This window comes from Elephas maximus, chromosome 12 (assembly GCF_024166365.1).
Source record: "Elephas maximus indicus isolate mEleMax1 chromosome 12, mEleMax1 primary haplotype, whole genome shotgun sequence".
NCBI classification, from domain to species: Eukaryota; Metazoa; Chordata; class Mammalia; order Proboscidea; family Elephantidae; genus Elephas; species Elephas maximus.
In genome coordinates, this window is record NC_064830.1 from 68,305,187 (window position 1) to 68,327,033 (window position 21,847).

Sequence of the window (21,847 nt, forward strand, 5' to 3'; positions counted from 1 at the left end):
CGCCTCTGAGGGTCGATATGTGTTGGAGCCAACTCCAAGGCACCTAAGAACAACATTCCTCATATCCAGCTGAAACTTTCCTCCTTTGAAATTCACCCTCTGGCCTGAGTTCTGTCCCCAGGACAAACAAAACAAACAACCACCACAAAAAGATGAAGACTAAAGCTTTTACCCCATGACAGCCTGCAATTTCCCATCTGAGATTTCTCTTCTCCAGGCTGAACTCCCCTTTAGTATTTCTTCTGAGACTCATCATATTTCATTCTTACCCTGCCCAATCCAGAGACTCTTTTTCTGAATACATTACAGTTTCAACATCCACCTTTTTTTCTTTTTTTTAATTTTAGATAACAATTTTTCATATTCAGTTGGAAACATCAATGTGTCTGTAAATTCTGTGTATCAACTTAATGGATTTCTAAACATCTACTTTAAACATTTTTGTTGTCAGTTGCCTTCAAGTCAATTCAGTCTCATAGAGACTCCATGTGTGCAGAGTAGACCTGCTCCGTAGGGCTTTCAAGGCTGTGACCTTTCAGAAGCAAATCACTAGGTCTTACTTCCAAGTGGGTTAGTAGTCCATTGTTTTACCATTTGCACCACTCAGGGACTTTGTTTTTTAAATATTACCCTAGAATTAAGTGCAGTCCTACAGATACAGTGTTATTAGTGTTGCTGGAGACATCATCAGCTGCAGCACTTAGCTGTATCTCCTACCTCCCTGCTAACAGAATGAATTTTGTTCAAGTGTCAAATAACCATTCTCAGAGAGGAATCTTAATTGCCAATCTCCGCTAGTGATTATTCTAAGGGTAGGCACATGACCAATGTGATGTAAGAGGAAGTATATTGCGGGTGGGAGGATTCTAGGAAATGTTTTCTACTCTAACAGAACGGTAGACCCTTGAAGAAAGCCTCTTTGCTCTCCCCTTGCTTCCTATTTTGAATTCTGACATGTGAGGATATGAGGTCTGGAGCAGAGGCGGCCATCTTGTGACCAAGAAGAACCACCAGCTAAGAAAAATAAAGTAGAGAATGGAAAAGAACTGGGTTCTTAATGGGTTACTGAGTCACTGAACCAGACCTGGAGCTCCTTGTTAAACAAAAAACTATATGTCTAAATGGTCTGAACCACTATTGGTCAAATATTCTGTTACCTGAAGCTGAAAGTACTCCCAACAACAGAAGAGGTATAATGGGGCTATCAGCTCCCTTGACTTGGATATTACACTTGCAGAAATGTGGCTTAAAAGTCCCTCTACTTTTTTATGAGCCATGTAACTCCTTAGAACTCACTGAACTTCTGGTTAACACAAAACAAATAAAAACCTTATAATCTGAGATCACAATCTCAAATGCCTGCAGAGACCATGCAATTAACATTTATGTTAATGTTAATGCATGTGTGAATGTAGCTAGACATAAAATAAAATCAGGAGGTCTGTGGTAAACTTCAAAATGCATTTCCCATCTAAAGACATTAAAAATCAAGCATTTTAAAACCCTTTGCTGGTAAAACAAAATACATCTCTAAGCGAGATTCAGCAGGTAGTCCACCAATCTACAAGTGTTGCAAAAACCATTCTCAAATAAGCTGGGAAGCCATAGATACCCCTTCCTGCAATAGTGTAAATTCTTTTAAACTCTCAAGTGCAGCCTATAGTATGGGTCCACCATTTCCATCTGGTAAAACAGTTTTGAATTTTAATTCCACCATCCAACATCTTAATCACTTCAGCTAAGGCAACCAAAATACTAACATCAAAATCTGTTGTCCCTCTGGAATTCAAGCTCCTTACCTAAATCTAACCAGATTCACAATCATTAACTTGAGAAGGCATTAAAACAAAAGCAAGAGAATTAGAGTCAAAAGACTTAGATTCCAGCTCTGTGACCCAAAACAAATCACTGCAACGCTCCGAACCTTCCTCATCTGGAAACAGGGATTCTATAAACAAATGTCTTTTTGGCAGCCAGGTTCCCCAGGCTGTCACTGAGTTACTTAATCCTTGGTAGAATGAAATAAAAAGCTGTATATGACTACATCCTTTAGGAAACACATGTTCCAACTGTTAAGAATCATTTACGGCAAAGGTCATCAAGGCTGTCTCCTCTTAGAGTCACTTTCACACTGGCCACATTTAAGCTTCAGTTTCCCAGAATAAAGGTCACAGCAAGTCCTGAGAACTCAAAGGAAATTATGACTGCCCCAGTAAATAAAATATGCAACATTTCCAACATGCTCAGCAGTTGCCTCCATGAACAATTGCCTCCTTTGCCATGAGACCAGAACCGGATGGTGCCCGGCTACCATTACTGAACGTTGTGATTAAATATTCTATACAAGACTCCTAATCAAAAGGAGGAAAATGCCGAACAGAATTTCAAATTCTCGTGGAATCCAGACTTGCTAGAGTCAATGAGGCTGGATGAACTCCTGAAACTATTGCCCTGAAATAATCTTTAAACCTTAAACTAAAACTATCCCCAGAAGTCTGCTTTAAACCAAACAATACTTTAGCTTAACTAGTAAAAAATGTCTGCCTGGAGCACTGTGCTCTTTTAAGAACTATCTATTTGGGTTCAAATCAACAATAGCAACTCAAATGATTAGCTAGGAACCTTAGGGGACAGCAAGTTGATATTAATGGGGGAAGAACAACTCAGAAAAGGAAGGTGAGAATGGTTGCACAACTCAGAGAATATAAACAATGTAAGTGAACTGTACATGTAGAAACTGTTGAATTGGTGTATGTTCTGCTGTGTACATTCTCCACAAAACAACAAATAAATTTTAAAAATATATATGGATCATTTCCTGCTGGACCCTCTACTTCCGAGAGTTCTGTGGAATTCACTCCCAAATTTCTCATTGCAGATAACCTCTTAGCACCACATCACCCTTACTTTTTTTTTCTTATTAAAAAGTATGTGTACATTGGATTAAAATAAAAACTATAAAAGGTACATACAATAAGAGTAGAATTGCTGTAATAAACACTGGTTTTGAGCCAAGCACTGAGCTAGTATTTTGTATACTTATTTAAATCTCATAACTCTATGGACGGGTGCTATTATTATCCCCATTTTACAGATGAAGACACTGAGGCTCAGTGACATTAAGGAACTTCTCCATGATTACCCAGCTGGTAGGTAGTAGAACATGAATTTAAGCCTAGGCAGTCTAATTCAAGATCCAACACATTAGCCATGCCATAAGAATATTCTTTAAAAGATTAAAACAGCCATGAGCTCATCACCCAAAGATAACCACTGCTCACACCTGGGTATATTTCTTGCCACTCTTTTCTGCAAGAAGCATAAAATGTCTGAGCTGGAAGAGGCCTTAAAGATAATATAGTCCCTTCAAGGGACATCTAGGTCAATTGGCATAAAAAGTTTATTAAGAAAATGTTCTGCATCCCACTTTGGTGAGTGGCATCTGAGGTCTTAAAAGCTAGCAAACAGCCATCTAAGATGTGTCAACTGGTCCCAACCACCTGAAGCAAAGGAGAATGAAGAACACCAAAGACGCAAGGAAAATATGATCCCAAGAGACAGAAAGGGCCACATACACCAGAGACTCCCATCAGCCTGAGACCAGAAGGACCAGATGGTGCCTGGCTACCATCAGTGACCACTCTGACAGGGAACACAGCAGACAGCCCCTGACACAGCAGGAGAAAAGTGGGGTGCAGAACTCAAATTCTTGTAAAAAGACCAGACTTAATGGTCTGACTGAGACTGGAGGAACCCCAGAAGACATGGCTCCTGGACTCTCTGTTAACCCAGAACTAAAACCATTCCCGAAACCAATTCTTCAGACAAATATTACCCAACAAAACCCAGTGCTGTAGAATTAGACTGGACTATAAGACATAAAATGATATTTGTGAAAAGTGTGCTTCTTAGCGCAAGTAGATACATGAGACTAAATGGACAGCTCCCATCCAGAGGTGAGATGAGAGAGCAGAAAGGGACAGGAGCTGATTGAATGGACACAGGAAATACAGAGTGGAGAGGAGGAGTGTGCTGTCACATTATAGGGAGAGCAACTAGGGTCACGTAACAATGTGTATATAAATTTTTGTATGAGAAACTGACTTGAACTGTAAACTTTCACTTCAAGTACAATAACATATACCAAAAAAAAAAAAAAAACAGAATTGTTAACAACAAAAAAAATATATATATATATATATATATATATACAGTCCCTGTCATGGATTGAATTATCTCCCTCAAAAAATCTGTGTATCAACTTGGTTAGGCCATGATTCCCTGTATTCTGTGGTTGTCCTCCATTTTGTGATTGCAATTTTATGTTAAAGAGGATTAGGGTAGGATTCTAACACCCTTACCAGGTCACTTGCCTAATCCAATGCAAACAGAGTTTCCCTCAGGTGTAGCCTGCACCACCTTTTCTCTCTTAAGAGGTAAAAAGAAAGGGAAGCAAGCAGAGGGTTAGGGACCTCATACCACCAAGAAAGCGGTGCTAGGAGCAGAGCGATTCCTTGGGACCTGTGGTTCCTGCACTGAGATGCTCCCAGACCAAGGGAAGACTGATGACAAAGACCCTTCCTCCAGAGCCAACAGAGAGAGAAAGCCTTCCCTTGGAGCTGGCACCCTGAATTCAGACTTCTATCCTACTGGACTGTGAGAGAATAAGCTTCTCTTTGTTAAAGTCATCCACTTGTGGTACTTCTGTTACAGCAGCTCTAGATGACTAAGACAGTCCCAAACCCTCATTTTGTAGAAGGAGAAGGTGAGGCTAAGAAAGGTGAAGGGCCTTTCCCAAGGTCACACTGGCATTTGGAAATATAATTCAAGTCCTCAGTCTCTTTGTCCAAGGTTTCCGACTGGGATCTCCTAGTTAGGGTAGACTGGTTGTGACAGCATGAAATACTGTGTTGAGGAGATTTAAGGCCATGGGCTCAACAGGTACTACGGTCAATTAGCGATGGCGGCAGGAATCACAGTGGCATGGTGGAACAGGTGCCCTAGATTTGCCATCTTTCTAGAGAATGGCCCCTGGAAGAGAAGGAGCAGGCCAGAGAAAGGCCCTCTTAACAAAGACCAGCTATTTGTTTCATTTATATTAAAGGTCTCAAGCTCCAATGTCTTCAGCACCAAATAGGTCACATAAATGAGTGAAATGGGCAAGGTGGGGACTGAAGAAAGGAAGACCCACTGTCCTGTCTAAAGAGGAGCTGCTACTCAGCTCCAGCCATCTGCTGCCACGGCCCTTCCGATTTTCCAAAGAAGCATAAAATTTGGATTTTTTTTTCATGTTTGCAACTAATTCAAATTTGAAAGAAAAAAAAGGGGGGAACAGCTTTAGGACAAACAAAACACACCAGTTAATAACTTCACATCACGTAAACTCTCATTTACATGGTGACCCTATCAGAGGCTACCAACAACTCTCTAGAACAAATCCAAGTTCTACTCTTATTTCCTCTCTCTTTCTTTCTCTCCCTCTCTCTCTCTGTCACTTCCCCACTCAATTTACTAATGTGGCATTTTCCATTAAACCCACCAGACCACAGCTAGTAAGGGTCCAAGTGATTTCCAGTGGCCCCCGAGGGCCATTTGGAGCATGAGTCATGCCCATCGGGGACTGGGGCGATGCCTGTTGCTCAACAATGACGTATGTGAGGAGGAGTAGATGCTTCATCTGACATGCCTCATGGAAAGGCTAAAGATAGGCCTCCCCACTCTCAAGAACAACCTGATGCCTGTGTAACAGGAGCTGAGTGGGATCCACCAACCTCCTGATCTACGTGTCTGCCTTTTCCATGAGGTTCCGGCATTTCATGGGAGGGCCCAGCACTAACATTCAAACTCCAGAAATGCCAGGTTCCAGCTCACCAGCTTCTCCCTCGTGCTGATGAGCTGTTACTCAGCAGTGCTACAGGGGCCTTTTTTATGTAATTCCCCCAATTTTTGTTAATCCCCAGGATGGCTAGTAATTATCTGCCCACTAGAGAAAAGTGGAGGCTTAGCACACATCTATGATATCAGTCAGCATTTAGGGAACAAAGGCCTTACAGAAAACCCTGACCCACTCTGCGATGTTTGTCCAGAAGCTGCAGCAAGCTGGCATCAGAACTAATGACTTGATTCATTTATTCAACAAACATTTACCAGGTAACAAAAGCAAAGGGCAGGGCCAGTGCAGGGTGCCAAAAAAGAACCCACATGTAGACCAGAAAGAAATCTGTTCAAGGTAAAAATCAGAGGAATAATTAAAATAACTGTCATTTAAACAGAATATTCTGTAGCCATTAAGAATCATATTTGAGACATCTATGTAATAATAAGGAAAAATTCCAAGAATCCATAAACAAGTTAAAAAAAAATAAATAAAAGCAGGTTGTGAAATATAACTAGGTCAAAATCAGAGAGAACACATTCAGTAATCTCCCTCTTCTGCTACTAAGACATAGAACTTATAGCTAAATCTTTAGTTATTTTAAAATTTACATAGCACTGCTTGGAAATAAGAAAAGAAAATCATACATTGAAAACAGAGAGCTCTCCTGAAGAATAAACAAATAAGAACATGAAACAATTCAATTTCAAGTACAAATCAAGGCCACATGATCCATGGGGGATGGGTCCAATATGAGTCATGGGAACAGAGGTCTCAACATCCACCCAGGGGTCTGGGGACAGAGCTGGACCCAGAACCACACTGCTAGTTATGAAGGGGCTGGAACACATCACCATCTACAAAGAGTACTAGCCAAAAAGGAGGCTCCTCTCTGTGCCAAGGAGCAAAAATGGAGTCACCCACATGAGGCTGGGGCCCAAGCCTACACCAGAGGGTACCTGGAGCAGGAAAGGAGCTCCAAGCTGAGGTGTTCACATAAGCTCTGATTTTAGAACACACACCTTGCAGATTCAGAGCAGAAGAATCATGTAATTGCCTTGAAAATAAGTTTACAAACAAAAATTAAATAAGATTTGAAGACATCCAATTAAAAGACTCTACAAATGGAAGAATTCACACCTGAAGAAACAAAGATGCTAGAGCAATCAGAGAAAGACTTCATAAGTTTTTAAATCCTCAAAGGGACAGAAAAAGGACTTACAAAAAAAAAAAAAAAAAGAGCAGGAAGGTATATAAAGAGACCAAATGTATATCTTAGAAATAAACCACACCATTGTTGAAATTAAAAGCTCAACAAATGGGCAAAATAATAGACCAGACAACCATGAAAAAAGCTAGGTCACTAGAGTATATAATTGAGGAAATCTTCCCAAATACAGCATAGCCAGATTAAAAAAAACAAATAAAAAAAATTAAAATAAAAAAACTTAAGATATATGGAAAATAAATTCAGAAATGACACACAGACATATGTAGATATACATGTATATATATGGACACACACAAGTATTTTTTTAATGTCCCAGAAAGAGATAATAGAGATAAAGATAGAGAGGAAATGCTCAACAGATAATAGATGAGATTTTTCCAGAATTTAAGAAAAGCCTGGATCTTCTGACTAAAAATGCTTCCAGAGTGCAAAACGCAAGAAACACAACAATATATACGGTATAATTCTGAACTTATAAGTAATAGAGCTCAGAAGGAAACCCACCAAAAGGTCAACTGTGGTTACTCCCTGTTGATAGGATTTGGAGGGACATTTTTATTTTCTTCTTTAAACTTTAATGTATTTTCCAAGTACTCTACAACAAAAAGACATTATTTTTATCAGCTTTGCGTGAAGAAGGAATGCTCATTATTTCAAATATACACGCACACGTAACAAACTCAAAAACCAAACCCACTGCCATGGAGTTAATTCCAACTCATAGCAACCCTACAGGACAGGGTAGAACTGCCCCATAGGACTGCCAAGGCTGTAAATCTTTACAGACGCAAACTGCCACATCTTTCTCCGGCGGAGCTGCTGGTGTGTTTGAACCACAGGCCTCTTGGTTAGCAGTCGAGGCTTTAACCACTGCACCACCAGGGCTCCTTACATATACAGACCAAAAAAAATAAAAAAAACCCAGTGCCGTCGAGTCGAGTCGACTCCGACTCATAGCGACCCTATATGAGTCTACACACACAAAAAACCAAACCAAACCCACTGCCGTCAAGTCAGTTCCGACTCACAGCAACCTTATAGGACAGAGTAGAGCTGCACCATAATGTTTCCAAGGAGCACCTGGTGGATTCGAACTGCTGACCTTTAGGTTAGCAGCCGTAGCACTTAACCACTATGTCACCAGGGTTTCTTCAGGGACTTACATTCTAGCAGAGATGAGAAGGAGCCCTGGTGGCAAAATGGTTAAGCACTCAGCTGCTAACCGAAAGGTCTGTGGTTCAAACCCACCAGTGGTTCCTCGGGAAAAAGACCGGGTGATGTGCTCCCATAAAGATTAACCCATACGGCCTAGAAAACCCCACGGGGGAAGTTCTACTACATCCTACAGGGTCACTTGATGGCACACAACCACAGAGGAGATATGTATAGAAATAACATAACATATAAAGGAAAATTCAAACAGTAACTACCATGGATACTGCTAAAACCTAAGCCTTGCCTCTTGCCAAAGAACAGTTAGGAATCAGAGGAGTTAGGAAACGGTGGAGGGGGGAGGGGGACCAAGGATGCTGAGCAGAAACAGAAAGGTCTAACCCACATGCTGGCTTGACTAGGGGCCGTTACTGCAACCAGGATGAATTTCACTTGGGCTGGTCGAAATAGCCAAAGCAAGACAAAAATTAGAAGTTTATCTACATCAAGCACTATTTTCACTTCTAACTTCATTATTGCAAGACCACCTACCGATACAAGAAAAATTAACATCTGCATTGTAAATTAAATTAACACCCTAAAAGTCTGCCACTTAACACTATTTCAATTAGTAAGGCTTTGTTCTTTTCTTCAGGGTCAAGTAAACTGAGGGAAAAGTAAAAAATCTGTGTGTGTTTTAACTGAAAATCAAATTAACTACTATTCTTATCCATGGAAGGAGCCCTGGTGAGGCAACAGTTAAGCATTTGTCTGCTAACTAAAAGGTACAGTTGGTACCCACCCAGCAGCTCCATGGGAGAAAGACCTGGCAATCTGCTCGTGTAAACATTACAGCCTAGAAAACTCTGTGGGGCAGTTCTACTCTGTCACATGAGGTCTCTGTGAGTCAAAATCAACTCAGTGGCACCTAACAACAACTTATCCATGGGGGCAGTATCATGTTACCAATTTAGAAAGGAAAACAATACAGGTATGAGCTGGGCTTTACCAGGTCAACATCATCTTAGGGAGAGGGAGAGAGAGAGAAAGAGGCCTTATCAGTTTGGGGTGATTCAAATTTTGTGGCCATAACACCTTTGGTACTCCCAAGAAATGAGGAGATTTAGACATGTCCCATGACTACTTCTTCAGAGCCAAACAACCTCGAGGGTTCAGCAAAGGCACAAGCCAGAAAGGTGCCTCACTAATGTGAGAAATGGGTGTTTACATCTCACAATCACTTTCCTCTTTAAGCACACCCAGGTTTAACCCAACTCCTCTCATCATCCCCTGCACATTCCATACAAAAGGCCTAACACATACCCCAACAGTATCTCAGCTGACTTCTTTGACCCCTGGTCACCTTGCCTTGTTGTGGTTGTTAGGCACCATGGAGTTGAACTCAACTCATAGTGCTCTCATGTGATAGAGGAGAAACACCCCGTAGGGTATTCCAGGCTGAAATCTTTACAGAAACAGATTGCCAGGTCTTTCTCCCAAGGAGTCACTGGGTGGGTTCAGACCATCGACTTTTCAGTTAGCAGGTTAACCCACCAGAGCTCCTTCACCTTGCCTTAGGTCTCTCCAGCTACGTCAGAAGAGGCTCGTCTATTCAAGACCCACTCTGAAAACCCCCAAAATAATGGAAAGTATCCAATTACCTCCGCCATTTTTGATGCAATGGACATTTTCATTCCTCTCCCTCCCATTCCCTCTCAAATCTCTCTCTAATCTTGACTTCTCTGAAACTGTCCTTTCTCATCTCTTTGTATTTCCAGAATCATTTTTACTTCCTCACTCTTAAGTGGGGGTAACACGTTTCTCTGTATCCCCATAAGACAGCATAGCCCCATAGGAAAGAAAGACATTTCCACCTATACTGCCTGGCCTTCTCAAAGCTGCCTTGCTAATAAACCTTTTGAGAACAGAGGGGGCTAGTTTAGTTGGTCAGAGCCTGGCATCAGGGGGTCAGGATTCACTTAGAGAGCAGGGTCACTGCAAATCTAGGAGCGCTCATCTATGAATCCGCTCTGTTCCTGCTTCTCTGCCCACCATGCGATAGGTAAGTCAGGTGAGAGACTGAGCCACACATGCCGGCTTAGAGGTATGATAGCCAGAAGCCTACTCAGACCTCCCAGCCCAAGCCTCAAGCCACCTTCTCCAATTCAGCTTTTACCAGATATCCCTCTCAGCTGTGCTGAGCCCTCGCTTAACCAGAAATTATACTTTCAATGCGGCTACTATTACTTGGACTCCCTGAGTGGTGCAGTTAACAAGCTCAGCTACTAATCGAAAAGTTGGCAGTTCAAGTGTACCCAGAGGTGCCTTGGAAGAAAGGCCTGGTGACCTACTTCCAAAAAAAAATCAGTCCTGGAAAACCCTAAGGAACACAGTTCTACTCTGACACACACTGGGTCTCCATGAGTCAAAACCGACTGGACGGCAACTGGAAAAAAAAAAGTTTTTGTGTGTTGCTCCTTTAGTTAAAACTTCAGAAGGGAGGAGGGATCAATGGTAGCATTTAAATCACAAAATGACACTCCAAACCCCTGCTGGAATGCAGATCTCCCCTTTCATTCCTTCCTCAGAAGCCTGGCCCCTCCTCAGGCACAGGCACTCTTTGCTCTGCCTCACTGCAGGGTATCCCGCTCCTAAGCTCTCCAGGCTCCCCACACTCCGCACCTCCTATGAGATGAATTCCTTGTCCCTCCTCAAGACAGGAGGACAAAGTTAAAGAATGGGCTTGATTTGGAGAAATGTAAGATGAGGGCAAGGAGCTATGGTTAAGCACTGTGCCGCTGACTGAAAGGCTGGCAGTTCGAACTCACCCAGCGGTTCCGCAGGAGAAAGACCTGGCAATCTTCTTCCGTAAAGATTTTTTAAAAACCCGCTGCTGTCAAGTCAATTCTGACTCACAGCGACCTTAGCGTACAGACTAGAACTGGCCCGTGGGGTTTCCAAGGCTGTAATCTTTTACTGGAAGCAGATTGCCACATCTTTCTCCGGAGGAGCCGCTGGTGGTTTCAAACTGCCAATCTTTCGGTTAGCAGCCGACTGCTCAACCACTGCATCACCAGGGCTCCTTTCTTGGTGGTGAGATTACAGCCAAGAAAACTCTGTGGGGCAGTTCTACTCTGTTTCATGGGGTCACTACGAATCAGAATCAACTCAACAGCACCCAACTACAAACAATAAGATCCCAGCTTGGGGCCAGAAAACCTGAGATCTAGTTCCTTCACCCACTGAGTGGTCTTGGCCAAGCCTCTGACTCACGCCCCAGTCACCTCATCTGAAAGTGACAGACCAGTCTAGTCAACACGAAGGTCCTGTCCTATAAGTGGGTGGCAGGCATAGCTGTACTTTCTCCAACTGAGAAGGGAGCCCCCCAAAACTAGAAATTCTGCTAGCTGCAAACCACTTTAAATGAACGTTTAATAAGCTACTGCATCAGTTGTGTACTTCAGCTGAGTGTGCTGCAGCCCTGGAGACCTGAAAGAATTAATATGGTTCCCAAAGGAGCTGGTGGGAATTGCTGAGGCAGAGGGAGAATCTGATTTGATGAATATAAAAGTGCTTTGACAGCGGCAAAAAGAAGGTGCTCTAACAAATGCCTGCTCACTCCATTAGGATGTCTCCTGCTGCCTAAGGAACTCTCTCCAAGAAGGTCTCAGGGCTAGGGACCAGGCACACAAGTACACTCCCCCTTCCTCCCCTGCCCCTCCCACACCTCCAATTCTTCCCTTTTTTCTCATTCCTCACTTTGCTTCTCCCTTCCAAACTTCCTTCCATCAACTCCAGCCCAAATCTCAAATCTGGCCCTCAAAACGTCTTGCCCAATTCTCGTAAAAAGACCAGACATAACGGTCTGACAGAGACTAGAAGGACCCCAGTGGTCATGGCCCCCAGACCTTCTGTTGGCCCAGGACAGGAACCATTCCCAAAGCCAACTCTTCAGACAGGGATTAGACTGGACAATGGGTTGGAGAAGGATGCTGGTGAGGAGTGAGCTTCTTGGACAGTTGGACACTTGAGACTATGTTGGCATCTCCAGCCTGGAGGGGAGATGAGAGGGTAGAGAGGGTTAGAAGCTGGCGAAATGGACATGAAAAGAGAGAGTGGAGGGAGGAAGCTGACTGTCTCATTAGGGGGAGAGCAATTGGGAGTATGTAGCAAGGTGTATATATAAGTTTTTGTGTGAGACACTGACTTGTAAACTTCCACTTAAAGCACAATAAAAATTAAAAAAAAAAAAAAAAGTCTTGCCTAAGTCTTCAAGTCACCCTCCTCTCTTCTCCAAATGAAAGTTCCCAGTGGGTCCAACAAAATGCCCCTCTCATTCTAAGCCACGAAATGTACACACACCTTTCCTCATTCCTAAATCCATCCGTGGGCGGCAACCCCTCAACCCCAAAGCCTCAGAGCCCTGCCACAAAATGCCACCCCTGTAAGGAGCATGCAGGGAAAACTTCCTGCTGAAGCTCTGAGTCTGGAGTCACATTCTCCTTCCTTCTCACCCCCACACCCTCAGAGGAGAAGGGTCCCTCCTGCCCCTCCTCCACCCCAGGGCTTCTCGGTACCCCCACCTTGCTCCCCTAACTGCAGAGAGTCTGGGGGAGCAGAAGCGTGCCATCTCTGCTATCCCTAAAAACTTTCCATTTTATTCCATAACACAACCACATTTACTATTTTTTAAATAGTTTCCATCACTTACCACAAGAGGGAAAAAATGGACATTTTCCCTCAAAGCAATCAAATAAAATGGATATTGTAGGAATATAAGCCTTATTTTTCAAGTAACCCAGACTTGACTGTGGGAACGACCCGGAAATCTCCACGCACCTCCCCCAAACGTACTTCTGCGTGCTCCGTGGCACGCCTGAAGCCAGAGCCAGAGCAAAAACGCAATTCTGTTCATTTCCTGATTGAGGAGGCAGGGCCTGGTTGTCACCACGACTAATGGCGATGAGATCCCCCTCAAATCAGGACAGACATCAACTGTGCCCAAGGGCCTGCCCTCGCCGCCATCGTGGTGGCCCATGGGGTCTGGCAGCCCGCAGCCTCCCCGCCTTACCTTGTCCGCCATGATCATGGAGGCGCCCCCGTGGATACCCAGGATGGGGATGAAAGTCTGAGAGGAGATAAAATCCAGCATCTGGGCCACGGCCTCTTGGTCGGTGTCGTCCCCGAACACCAGGCCGTGGATGCGCGCCCCCGACATAAGGTCGCACACGTGCGTGATGAGGCTCTTGGGGTCGGTGCGGTTCATCAGCAGTGCCACCACGTTCACGTCTAGGGACAGCCCCGCCGCCTGCTCGGGGCCCCACAGGGTTCGCAGCTCGCGCTCTGTCACGTCGTGGCTGTGACCCAACAGCACCGCGATATTCAGCGCCGGGGGCCCCTTCTCCGCCGCCGCGCTTTGCGCGGGGCCGCGCCATACCAAAAGGGTCGGCAGCACCAGCAGGGTCCAATAGCCCAGTCTGCCCATAGTCGCCACTTACGGTCCCTGCGGGAGGTAGAGATAGGGAGGCGATGAGCCAGGGGCCTCGACGGAATGGGTTCCCGACCCCGCCCCGCTCTAGGAGCCAGGTGTGACGCTCACTCCCAGAGCGGGCTAAGGGTGTCCCCAACACCATTCCCCATCCCTGACGCCACCCACACCCTTCGAACCATCTCCGATTCTATCCACAACTCCAGTCCATCCCTGTCCCCAAACCCATTCTAGTATCCAGGCTCCTCCCCATCCCCAAGTCTGCCCACAGCCCCCACCACGTCCCCCAAGTCGGCTGGTAACCCCAGACCCTGAGGGCCAAGGTAGCCAGGAAGGAACTCCACCCAGTTCGTAGGCGCACAGAGCGAGCCCTCCAACCACCCCCTCAGCCACCTGCGCCAGGGCAAACCAAGTTACGGACCCGCCCCCTGCTCACACTGAGCGAGCGCACCACAGTCCAACTCTGGCATGCGGAGGCGGCGCCCAGCTCCTCACTCCCGCCCCCTACGAGCCCCTTGGGGGGACCCACGGGCCTGGCTTCTCGGGGTCTCGGCTGCAGACCCCGCTCCTCTCCTGCAAACGCTAGGGAGTGAAGATGCTCGCTGGCGCGGCCCCAGGCTCCGCGGTGCCTGGAAGAACTTAGGGCCCGCCCCACCCCGCGCAAAGGGGCCGTGGAGCGCTTCCACTCAACTGCAAGGACCCCAAGATCCGCCCCGTACACGCGCGCGTGGACACACACGCGCGACACACACACACACACACCCTCTCTCACGGGCGCCGCGTGCAATGCAGAATTTCAGAGAGGAAGCGCGTCCTCCGCGGGCCAGAGCGTGGGAGCTGGCAAAGAACGTGTGGCGGCGGGGGGGGAGGTAGGCTCCAAAGAAATGCTCAGGCCTACATGGACTGTACAGCCCCTCCCCGGCTTTCCATTGCGGGCCCTGTCCCCAAGTCTTAGGTGCACGTGGGCAGCGGGCTGCACACGCTCACAGGCACGCGCGCATTTCTGCGCACAGCCGCAGACCGCCGTAGCGATGCCCACTGTCATTCGGAGTCCGCACACGTCCTCAGGCAGTGCACACACATGTACCGCGCCAGGTGCACAGCCGCGCGTGCCTGCAAATACCCGCGCAGGAGTGCGCGCGTGCACAGGCGCGCGCGCCCCTGGGGCTGGGCGCTGCCGGAGCTGGGGAAGTTGAGGCGAACTCGCACACGCATCAGCGCTCTAGGCGTGAGCGCCGCGAAGCGCGGAGCCGCAGCGCCCCCTGGTGTTCCTCCCGCGCCTCGCTACTGATGCTCCCTCTCCCGCTTGCTCTCTCCCTCTCTCCCGGATCCCTCTCCCGCTATCCCTCCAGCCCAGTACCCCTCCTCCCTAGCCCGCCGAGCCCAGGTCTCCCGCTGGGACGTACCTGTAGCCGGAGAAGGTCGAGGATGCGGTGGGGCGCGCTGCGCGCACAAGCATCTCGGCCGCCTCAGCAGCCACCAGGTTTAGCGGGTTCCCGCATGCTGCGGCCCCCGCGCGCTCCCCTGGCTGTCCCGCGCTGTCCGCATCGCCCCCACGGGGGGCGACTATCCCAGCCGGAGGCTCTGCAGCAGGGCTCTGCCGGGGCGGAAAAGAGACCGAGAGGCAGGGTCAGCCCACAGGCCTGGGGAGGCAGGGACGGGGTGAGGGACTGGGGGTAGGCTGCAGTCTGCAACGCGCACAGCCCCCCGGGCGCCCAGGGGGCTCGACCGGAGAGAGGGAGCTGAAGCTCAGCACCAGAGGCGCCCCCAGTGCGGATCCCCAGACCCTGTGGCCGATATGAGGAGCTCTGCTCTGGGGCGCACAGGGCAACGGGAGCCCCAGGTTGGCCACCCACGGAAAGCTAACTGGGCACCTCCGCCCTCGCCCCCTACCGCCTCCCCAGAGCCGGCTGCTGGGAGTTGTGCGGCCAGGAGCCGCTGAGCTCAGGGAAGAGAGAGAGAAGGAGGAGGAAGAATGGGGGGGCGCTGGCTGAGTTTGCGATGAGCCGGCAGGAGGAGAGGGGGAGGGAAGGACGAGGGCTCCCGCGGTCCCGGATCCCCGAGGAAGGTGCGATCATTCCCACGCAGCGACCCTCTTGGCGTCCTGCCGCCCCTTCCTAACCAGGCCTCCCACCGCCCCCTCTCAGAGGGGGCCGCCCAGGCCGCGCGTCCCGCGCCAGCACTCACCGCAGCCTCTCTCCACATAGTTCTCAGCAGTGGCCGCTCCTGGTCATCTCCAGGGCTGATGGCTGCGGCCACGACTCTCAGCGCGCGCCGGGCCCCATGTTCCGGCTAAGCTCCTGGCGCCTCCCTCCTGAAGCCCGAGCTCGGTTCCCTGTCCCACTCCGGACAGTAACTGCCCGGTCCTCGGAGTGCGTCCGGGCGCCTTCTCCGCAGCCCCGGCTCCGGGCTGGTGTGTGTGAGGACGAGTGTGCGATGAGTGAGTGTGGGAGCGCGCGCGCGCGTGTGGCCGGGGATCCCCGCGGTCCCTGGCCACGAGAAGCGCGGGCGGGGGAAGGCAGCTCCCTCCCGGCCCGTCGCAGCGCGGCCAGCTCGTCGCCGGGCGTTAGGCTCCCCACTTCTGGCGGGAGTCCAGGGAACGCCTGACCGCCCGGGTTCAGAGCACTGACAAAACCCGGATCCCGGGGCGTGCTCCCGCTGCGGTTGTCTCCGAGGAAGAGGAGGAGGAAGGCAGGGCGCCCCCCACGCCAACTTAGGGACTTGTTCTCCCCGGGCAAGACGCAGCTGCCCCCGCGCGAGCCGGAGATGCTTGGAGCTACAGCGGTCGAAAACGTCTCCACCCGCAGCCGCGCTCCCCGGAGGCGGGCCGAGGCAGACCCCGCAGTCCCTCGGCGGCGGCGCGGAGCGCGGTCACCCGCTCGCGGAGCGCACGGAGGCGACAAGACCAGGCTAGGAGGCTGGCTGGCGGAGGGGGCGCCTGCAGCGGCGCGCGCCGCTGTCGGTGGCGCTGGAACCACGCTCTCCGCCCGCTCCCCGGCGTCTGGTGCGGCTGAAGAATCAATCATTCAGATCTCTGCTACCTCTTCCTCCTCCCCCAATGCCTCGCTCAGGGTACAGCGATCCCCCCTCCACGCACAGGCGCGCCGACACACACACACACAGTCTGCTCCAATGCTTCTCCCGGTGCCTTGCCACCCCCATACAGGAATTCGCTCCTCTGATCTCTGGAAGCCAGAATCCTAAAAGGGAAGACATCTCAGCCCCCACTTGCTTCCTTCTTGTTTTCTAAGTTACATCAAACAGAAGTTCCCCTGAGGTTGCCATTTCTGAGCTACCGCCGGGGTGAGCCAGAGAGCAGGGGGCTGCCTGGGTGCAAGGGGACTGGTTGGTTGGCAACTTGGGCAGGAAATTGGCAACCAGGCATTGTCAAGTGAGGACCTCCGCCAGTACAGACATCTCCCCAGTGTGGAGAACCATTAGGGTCAGACACTTTGAATTCCATTATATATGTGGAGTAAGGAGCACACTGCTGTTAATAGAAAGGTAGGCGATTCGAATTCACTCAGCGGCTCCGCAGAAAGACCTGGGGATCTGCTCCCATAAAGATGACAGCCTAAAAAACCCTATGGGACAGCTTTATTCTGGCACATGGGGTCTCTGCGAGTTAAAAACAGACTCGAAGGCACCCAACAACAACATCTGCAGAGAGTACGCATATGCGACCATGACAGCCTTGCTCCCATGCATGCTATAAAGCTAAACCCACCACACAGCTTAGGACACTGAGCAGGATTTTGCTACTCAAGAGTTTCAGATGGAAAACCCTTTTTTTTTTTTTTGTAATGTAGCAGCTATGCCACTATGTCCAAAAAAAAAAAAAAAAAGCTCAAGTCAACTGCTGTCCAGTTTGCCAATTGGTTACCTCACCAGTCACATCATTAAAGTAACTGAAATAACCTACATAGTCTGGACTTAAGGAACAAATCGTTTCAGCTATTTTCAATCCAATTGATTTACCTTCAAATGCTCTACTAAAGAAATGACCCTTACAGTTAGTTACTTCTTGCTTTGACACAAACACTGTTGTTAAAGATCAACCACCACTCATGTCTACAGGAGAGAACTAAAATGAGTCAGTCATTGATTACGCTGCTCTGTATAGCTCTGTTCTCAAAGGAAACTGAAAAAAAGTTACAGGTAGTCCCAGACTTAGGGTGGGTTCCCTTTCAACAACTCTGATGTAAGTCAGTTCTGAGGTAAGCCGGATCCTTTTTTTTTTTTTTTTAAGTTTTCATTACTTTGCCTTTCATTATCAGTATCTTTATAAATCTGACCTTTATTTGTCTTTTGGGGTTGGAAACATTACATATAAACTTACAGAGATGATAACATCAGCAAATTACACACTGCAACACTGTATGTAGTATATATTACTATGGATAAGATATACAAAAAAAAAGAAAGGATGGTTGTACCGTCCAATACGTCGTAAATCAGGACTACCTGCATAGCATTTTGATGTGCTTTGCACAACACGAGTTCTATTTAAAAAAAAAAAGTTTTCTCTGCATACTTCAGTCACTTTAAGGTGAATTCATATATAAAGGATCTGAGAAGTCCTGCTATTTAAAAATGCTTTCAATTTGGTGATGGTTGCACAACGTGATTAACTTAATTGATGTCACTCAATTGTACACATGAAAAACGTCTTAAAAATGCTTTAAATTTTCGTTTAGACAGGACCTCACAAGCTGGCTTAGTGCTGTGTTCTGGGTAGCTCCATCAATTGAGCAGAAAAAAAACTCAGTGCCACTAAGTCAATTCTGACTCATAGCAAACCTACGGGACAGAGTAGAATTGTCCCATAGGGTTTCCAAAGCTGGAATATTTTTGAAGGGAGACTTCCACATGTTTCTTCAGTGGAGCCGCTAGTGGGTTCAAACCACCAGCCTTCCAGTTAGCAGCCAAGCACTTAACTACTGCGCCACCAGGGCTCCCAGTTGAGCAGAGCTGGCCGCAGTTTGCTATCCCGGACTTAGTAAGTTCTTGTGGATTCCTGATTTTAGCAAAACGTGATTCTGATAGCCTGCATTTCTTTCACTTTCCCTCAGGTTCTAATTTCCGTGTCGTCACCAGCCTGGTAACCTTCAGGACAGTATTCACTTCACACCTCAGTTCCCCAATTTGTAAAAGAAAGGTTTAGACTAGCCAGGATGACCTCAAAGCTCCCTTCCATGTCTGATGTCCTCTGATTCCATGACTTCCTGATGATCTTTATCCTGAGCACAACTAAAAACCAAAAGCCGTTGCCGTCGAGTCCATTCCAACTCAAAGCGACCCTATAGGACAGAGTAGAACTGCCCATAGGGTTTCCAAGAAGCAGGTGCTAGTTAACCTTCCATAATATCTTATCCAAAAGGCTAAAAATCCCTTCCTGTTGCTGTCTCATCCAAGGGCAAGGCTTTTCCTAAACAAATCTACGGCTGGTCTTCAGAATTAAAATGAATACAGCAGCACAAGCATTCATTTACAGAAGATGTCTTTCCTCTTTGGCCTTTACCCAGAATGCTGATGCAACACAGTGTTCTTCCTCGTATCAGACAGGAGTTCGGGAGACACCCAGGAATACTGCTGGGAAAGGCAGCGCGAACCGGGAGCCAAGAGTCCTGCATTCTACCTCTTTTTGCTGTGCTTTGGGAAAGTCACTAACCTCTCCAGGCCTCAGTTTCCAGGCATTATCAGTTTAATAGAAGTAAAATCACCTGTCTCCCCTGGCGCTGTAGTGAAGGTTGTGCAAGGATGGGTGGCTCACTCCAAGAGCACGCTGAGGTAAGGATCCAAAAGCATGGTTGGTTTGGGAGGTGGTCCCAGGCAGCACAGGAGAGAGTAGAGAAATGAGACAGGGAAGAGGGAAAGCCAGTGAAGGCTATGTTCGTGGGAGGGTTGTGCTGGGGACAGCTGAGGTCTAATCCAAACGAGAACCTTCTGTGAGATTGCAGATATGCTTCAGAATCATTCCACCGGGTGGTGAAGAAGCTGGGGGATTTATCCATCCCTTCATCCCTCATTAGATCTCTGGCTTGCAATCAGTGGCTAATGGACAGTTCAACCCCCCCAGCGGCATCACGGAAGAAAAGCCTGACAATCTGATTACAACCAAGAAGACCCTATGGGGCGGTTCTACTCCGTAACACGTGGGGTTGCCGTGATTCAGAGTTGACTCGACGGCACAGGGTTTGTTCATCCCTCTTTAGTTGAGGATCACTCCTGAACCCTCAATGCCAGCCTGCCCTGTGCACAGGGAAATGCAGGGCCAAGGAGAGATGACATTGGGACACTGACCATGTCTGCGACTGTGTGTTCTAGAACACGCTGCCTCACATACAGAGGGAGATGGCCAAAGGGAAGGGAGAGAGGGAAAGGGGTGGCTGTGAAGTAGGCCTGAGCCTTTCACTACTTGGGCTTCAGAGATGAGACAGCCAAACCATGTGTGTCACCTTTTAACAGCCAGTAACCCTGCCCACTTGGAAAGCCTGATGGCATAGTGGTTAAGTGCTACGGCTGCTAACCAAAGGGTCAGCAGTTCGAATCTGCCAGGCACTCCTTGGAAACTCTATGGGGCAGTTCTACTCTGTCCTATAGGGTCTCTATGAGTCGGGTACTGGTGCCGGTAACCCTGCCCACTAGTAAACAAATCTCCATCAGTGTTCTGGAATCTGACCAACCAAATTAGCAACCCCTTCTCCAATGAAGAAGGAGCCCTGATGGCACGGTAGTTAAGTGCTCACTGCAAGGTCAGTGGTTCAAACCTACCAGCCACTCTGTAGCAGAAAGATGTGGCAGTCTGCTTCTGTAAAGATTACAGCCTTGGAAACCCTATTTCGCAGTTTCAATCTGTCCTATAGCATCTCTATGAGTTGGAATCAACTCAAGGGCAACGGGTTCCTCTAACAGGAAAAACAAAGAGATCTTCCCCCACATGCAGGCCACACTGCTAAACCCAGAGAAAGTAGCCCAGGTGCTCGTCTTGGTTTCCTGGTGCTGCCACGACAAAATACCACGAAGTGTGTAGCTTTAAAGAACAGAAATATATTGTCTCATCGTTCTGGAGGCTACAACTCCAAAAGGGGAGCATAGGCAGGGCTATGCTCTCTCTCTGTCAGCTCTAGGCGGAAGATTCTTCCTTGTCTCCTTCAGTTTCTGGCTGTTATTGGGTGCTGTCGAATCGATGCCACCTCATCACGACCCCATGTGATATAGTACAACTGTCCCACGAGGTTTTCTAGGGTGTCATCTTGACACGAGCAGATTGCCAGGTCCTTCTTCTGCGGAGCTGCTGAGGGGATTCAAACTACCAACCTTTTGGTTAGCAGCCGAGTGCTTAACTGTTGTGCCACAGGACTCCTGTCAGTTTCTGGTAGACCCAGGGATTTCTTGGAGTTTCTTGGCTTGTAGAGGGACCCTCACATGGCATCTTCCCCCTGTGTGTAACTATTTCCTGTCTGTTCTCCCCTTTTGTAAGATACCACTCAGAAGGGATTAGGAATAGAGCCCACCCACTCTACACTGGGATGACCTCTATTTCCAAAGGAGGTCACATTCACAGGTACAGGGGTTAGGACTTCAACACACATTTGGGGGGATACAATTCAATCCTTAACAGTGCTCCTTCTCACACTCAGTGTGGTAGGGCAGCTTTCACACACAGAGGGCAGGCCTCTCCTGTCTTCTCAGAGGCTCACTCCTGACTGTGTGGAGACATGGCCCGGCCTAAAGCCCTCTCACTCAGCTGTGGCCAGGTCAGAGCGTTTCTGGGGACGTGCGTTGAAGACCCTGCAGTCAGACCATTTGAAGCCAATTTCTCTAGGCTAGATTACTCAACAGTCTCATCGTTCACCCCACAGATAAAGAGGGAGACTCGGTCAATTACGGCTCCGTCTGATTCATAAGTCTGAGCTTAGCGAGAAGACTTCTCAGGGAAAGATCTGGATGCTGAGGAGAGAGGCCATATTTCCTGGTGCCCAAGATCACTGAAGCATACTATCTTGAAGCTGTGGAGGCCCTTGAGGATAATCAAACACCCAACACCGCTCTTTGAAGATAGGGAAACTTGAAGCCTAACTAAGAAGTGAAATAAGTC

The 21,847-nt window shown here is 48.0% G+C and overlaps 1 protein-coding gene across 1 annotated transcript in view; it reads right to left on the reverse strand.

Annotated features, from left to right (window-relative positions):
* Positions 1-13,761, reverse strand: part of GRIN2A (glutamate ionotropic receptor NMDA type subunit 2A) — a 488,385-nt gene extending 474,624 nt beyond the window's left edge. The window contains exon 1 of the mRNA XM_049904373.1: positions 13,330-13,761. Within this exon, the coding sequence (XP_049760330.1) occupies positions 13,330-13,743 (414 nt within the window). The 5' untranslated portion in view covers positions 13,744-13,761. The remainder of the gene's footprint in view (positions 1-13,329) is intronic.
* Positions 13,762-21,847: the final 8,086 nt, after the last annotated feature.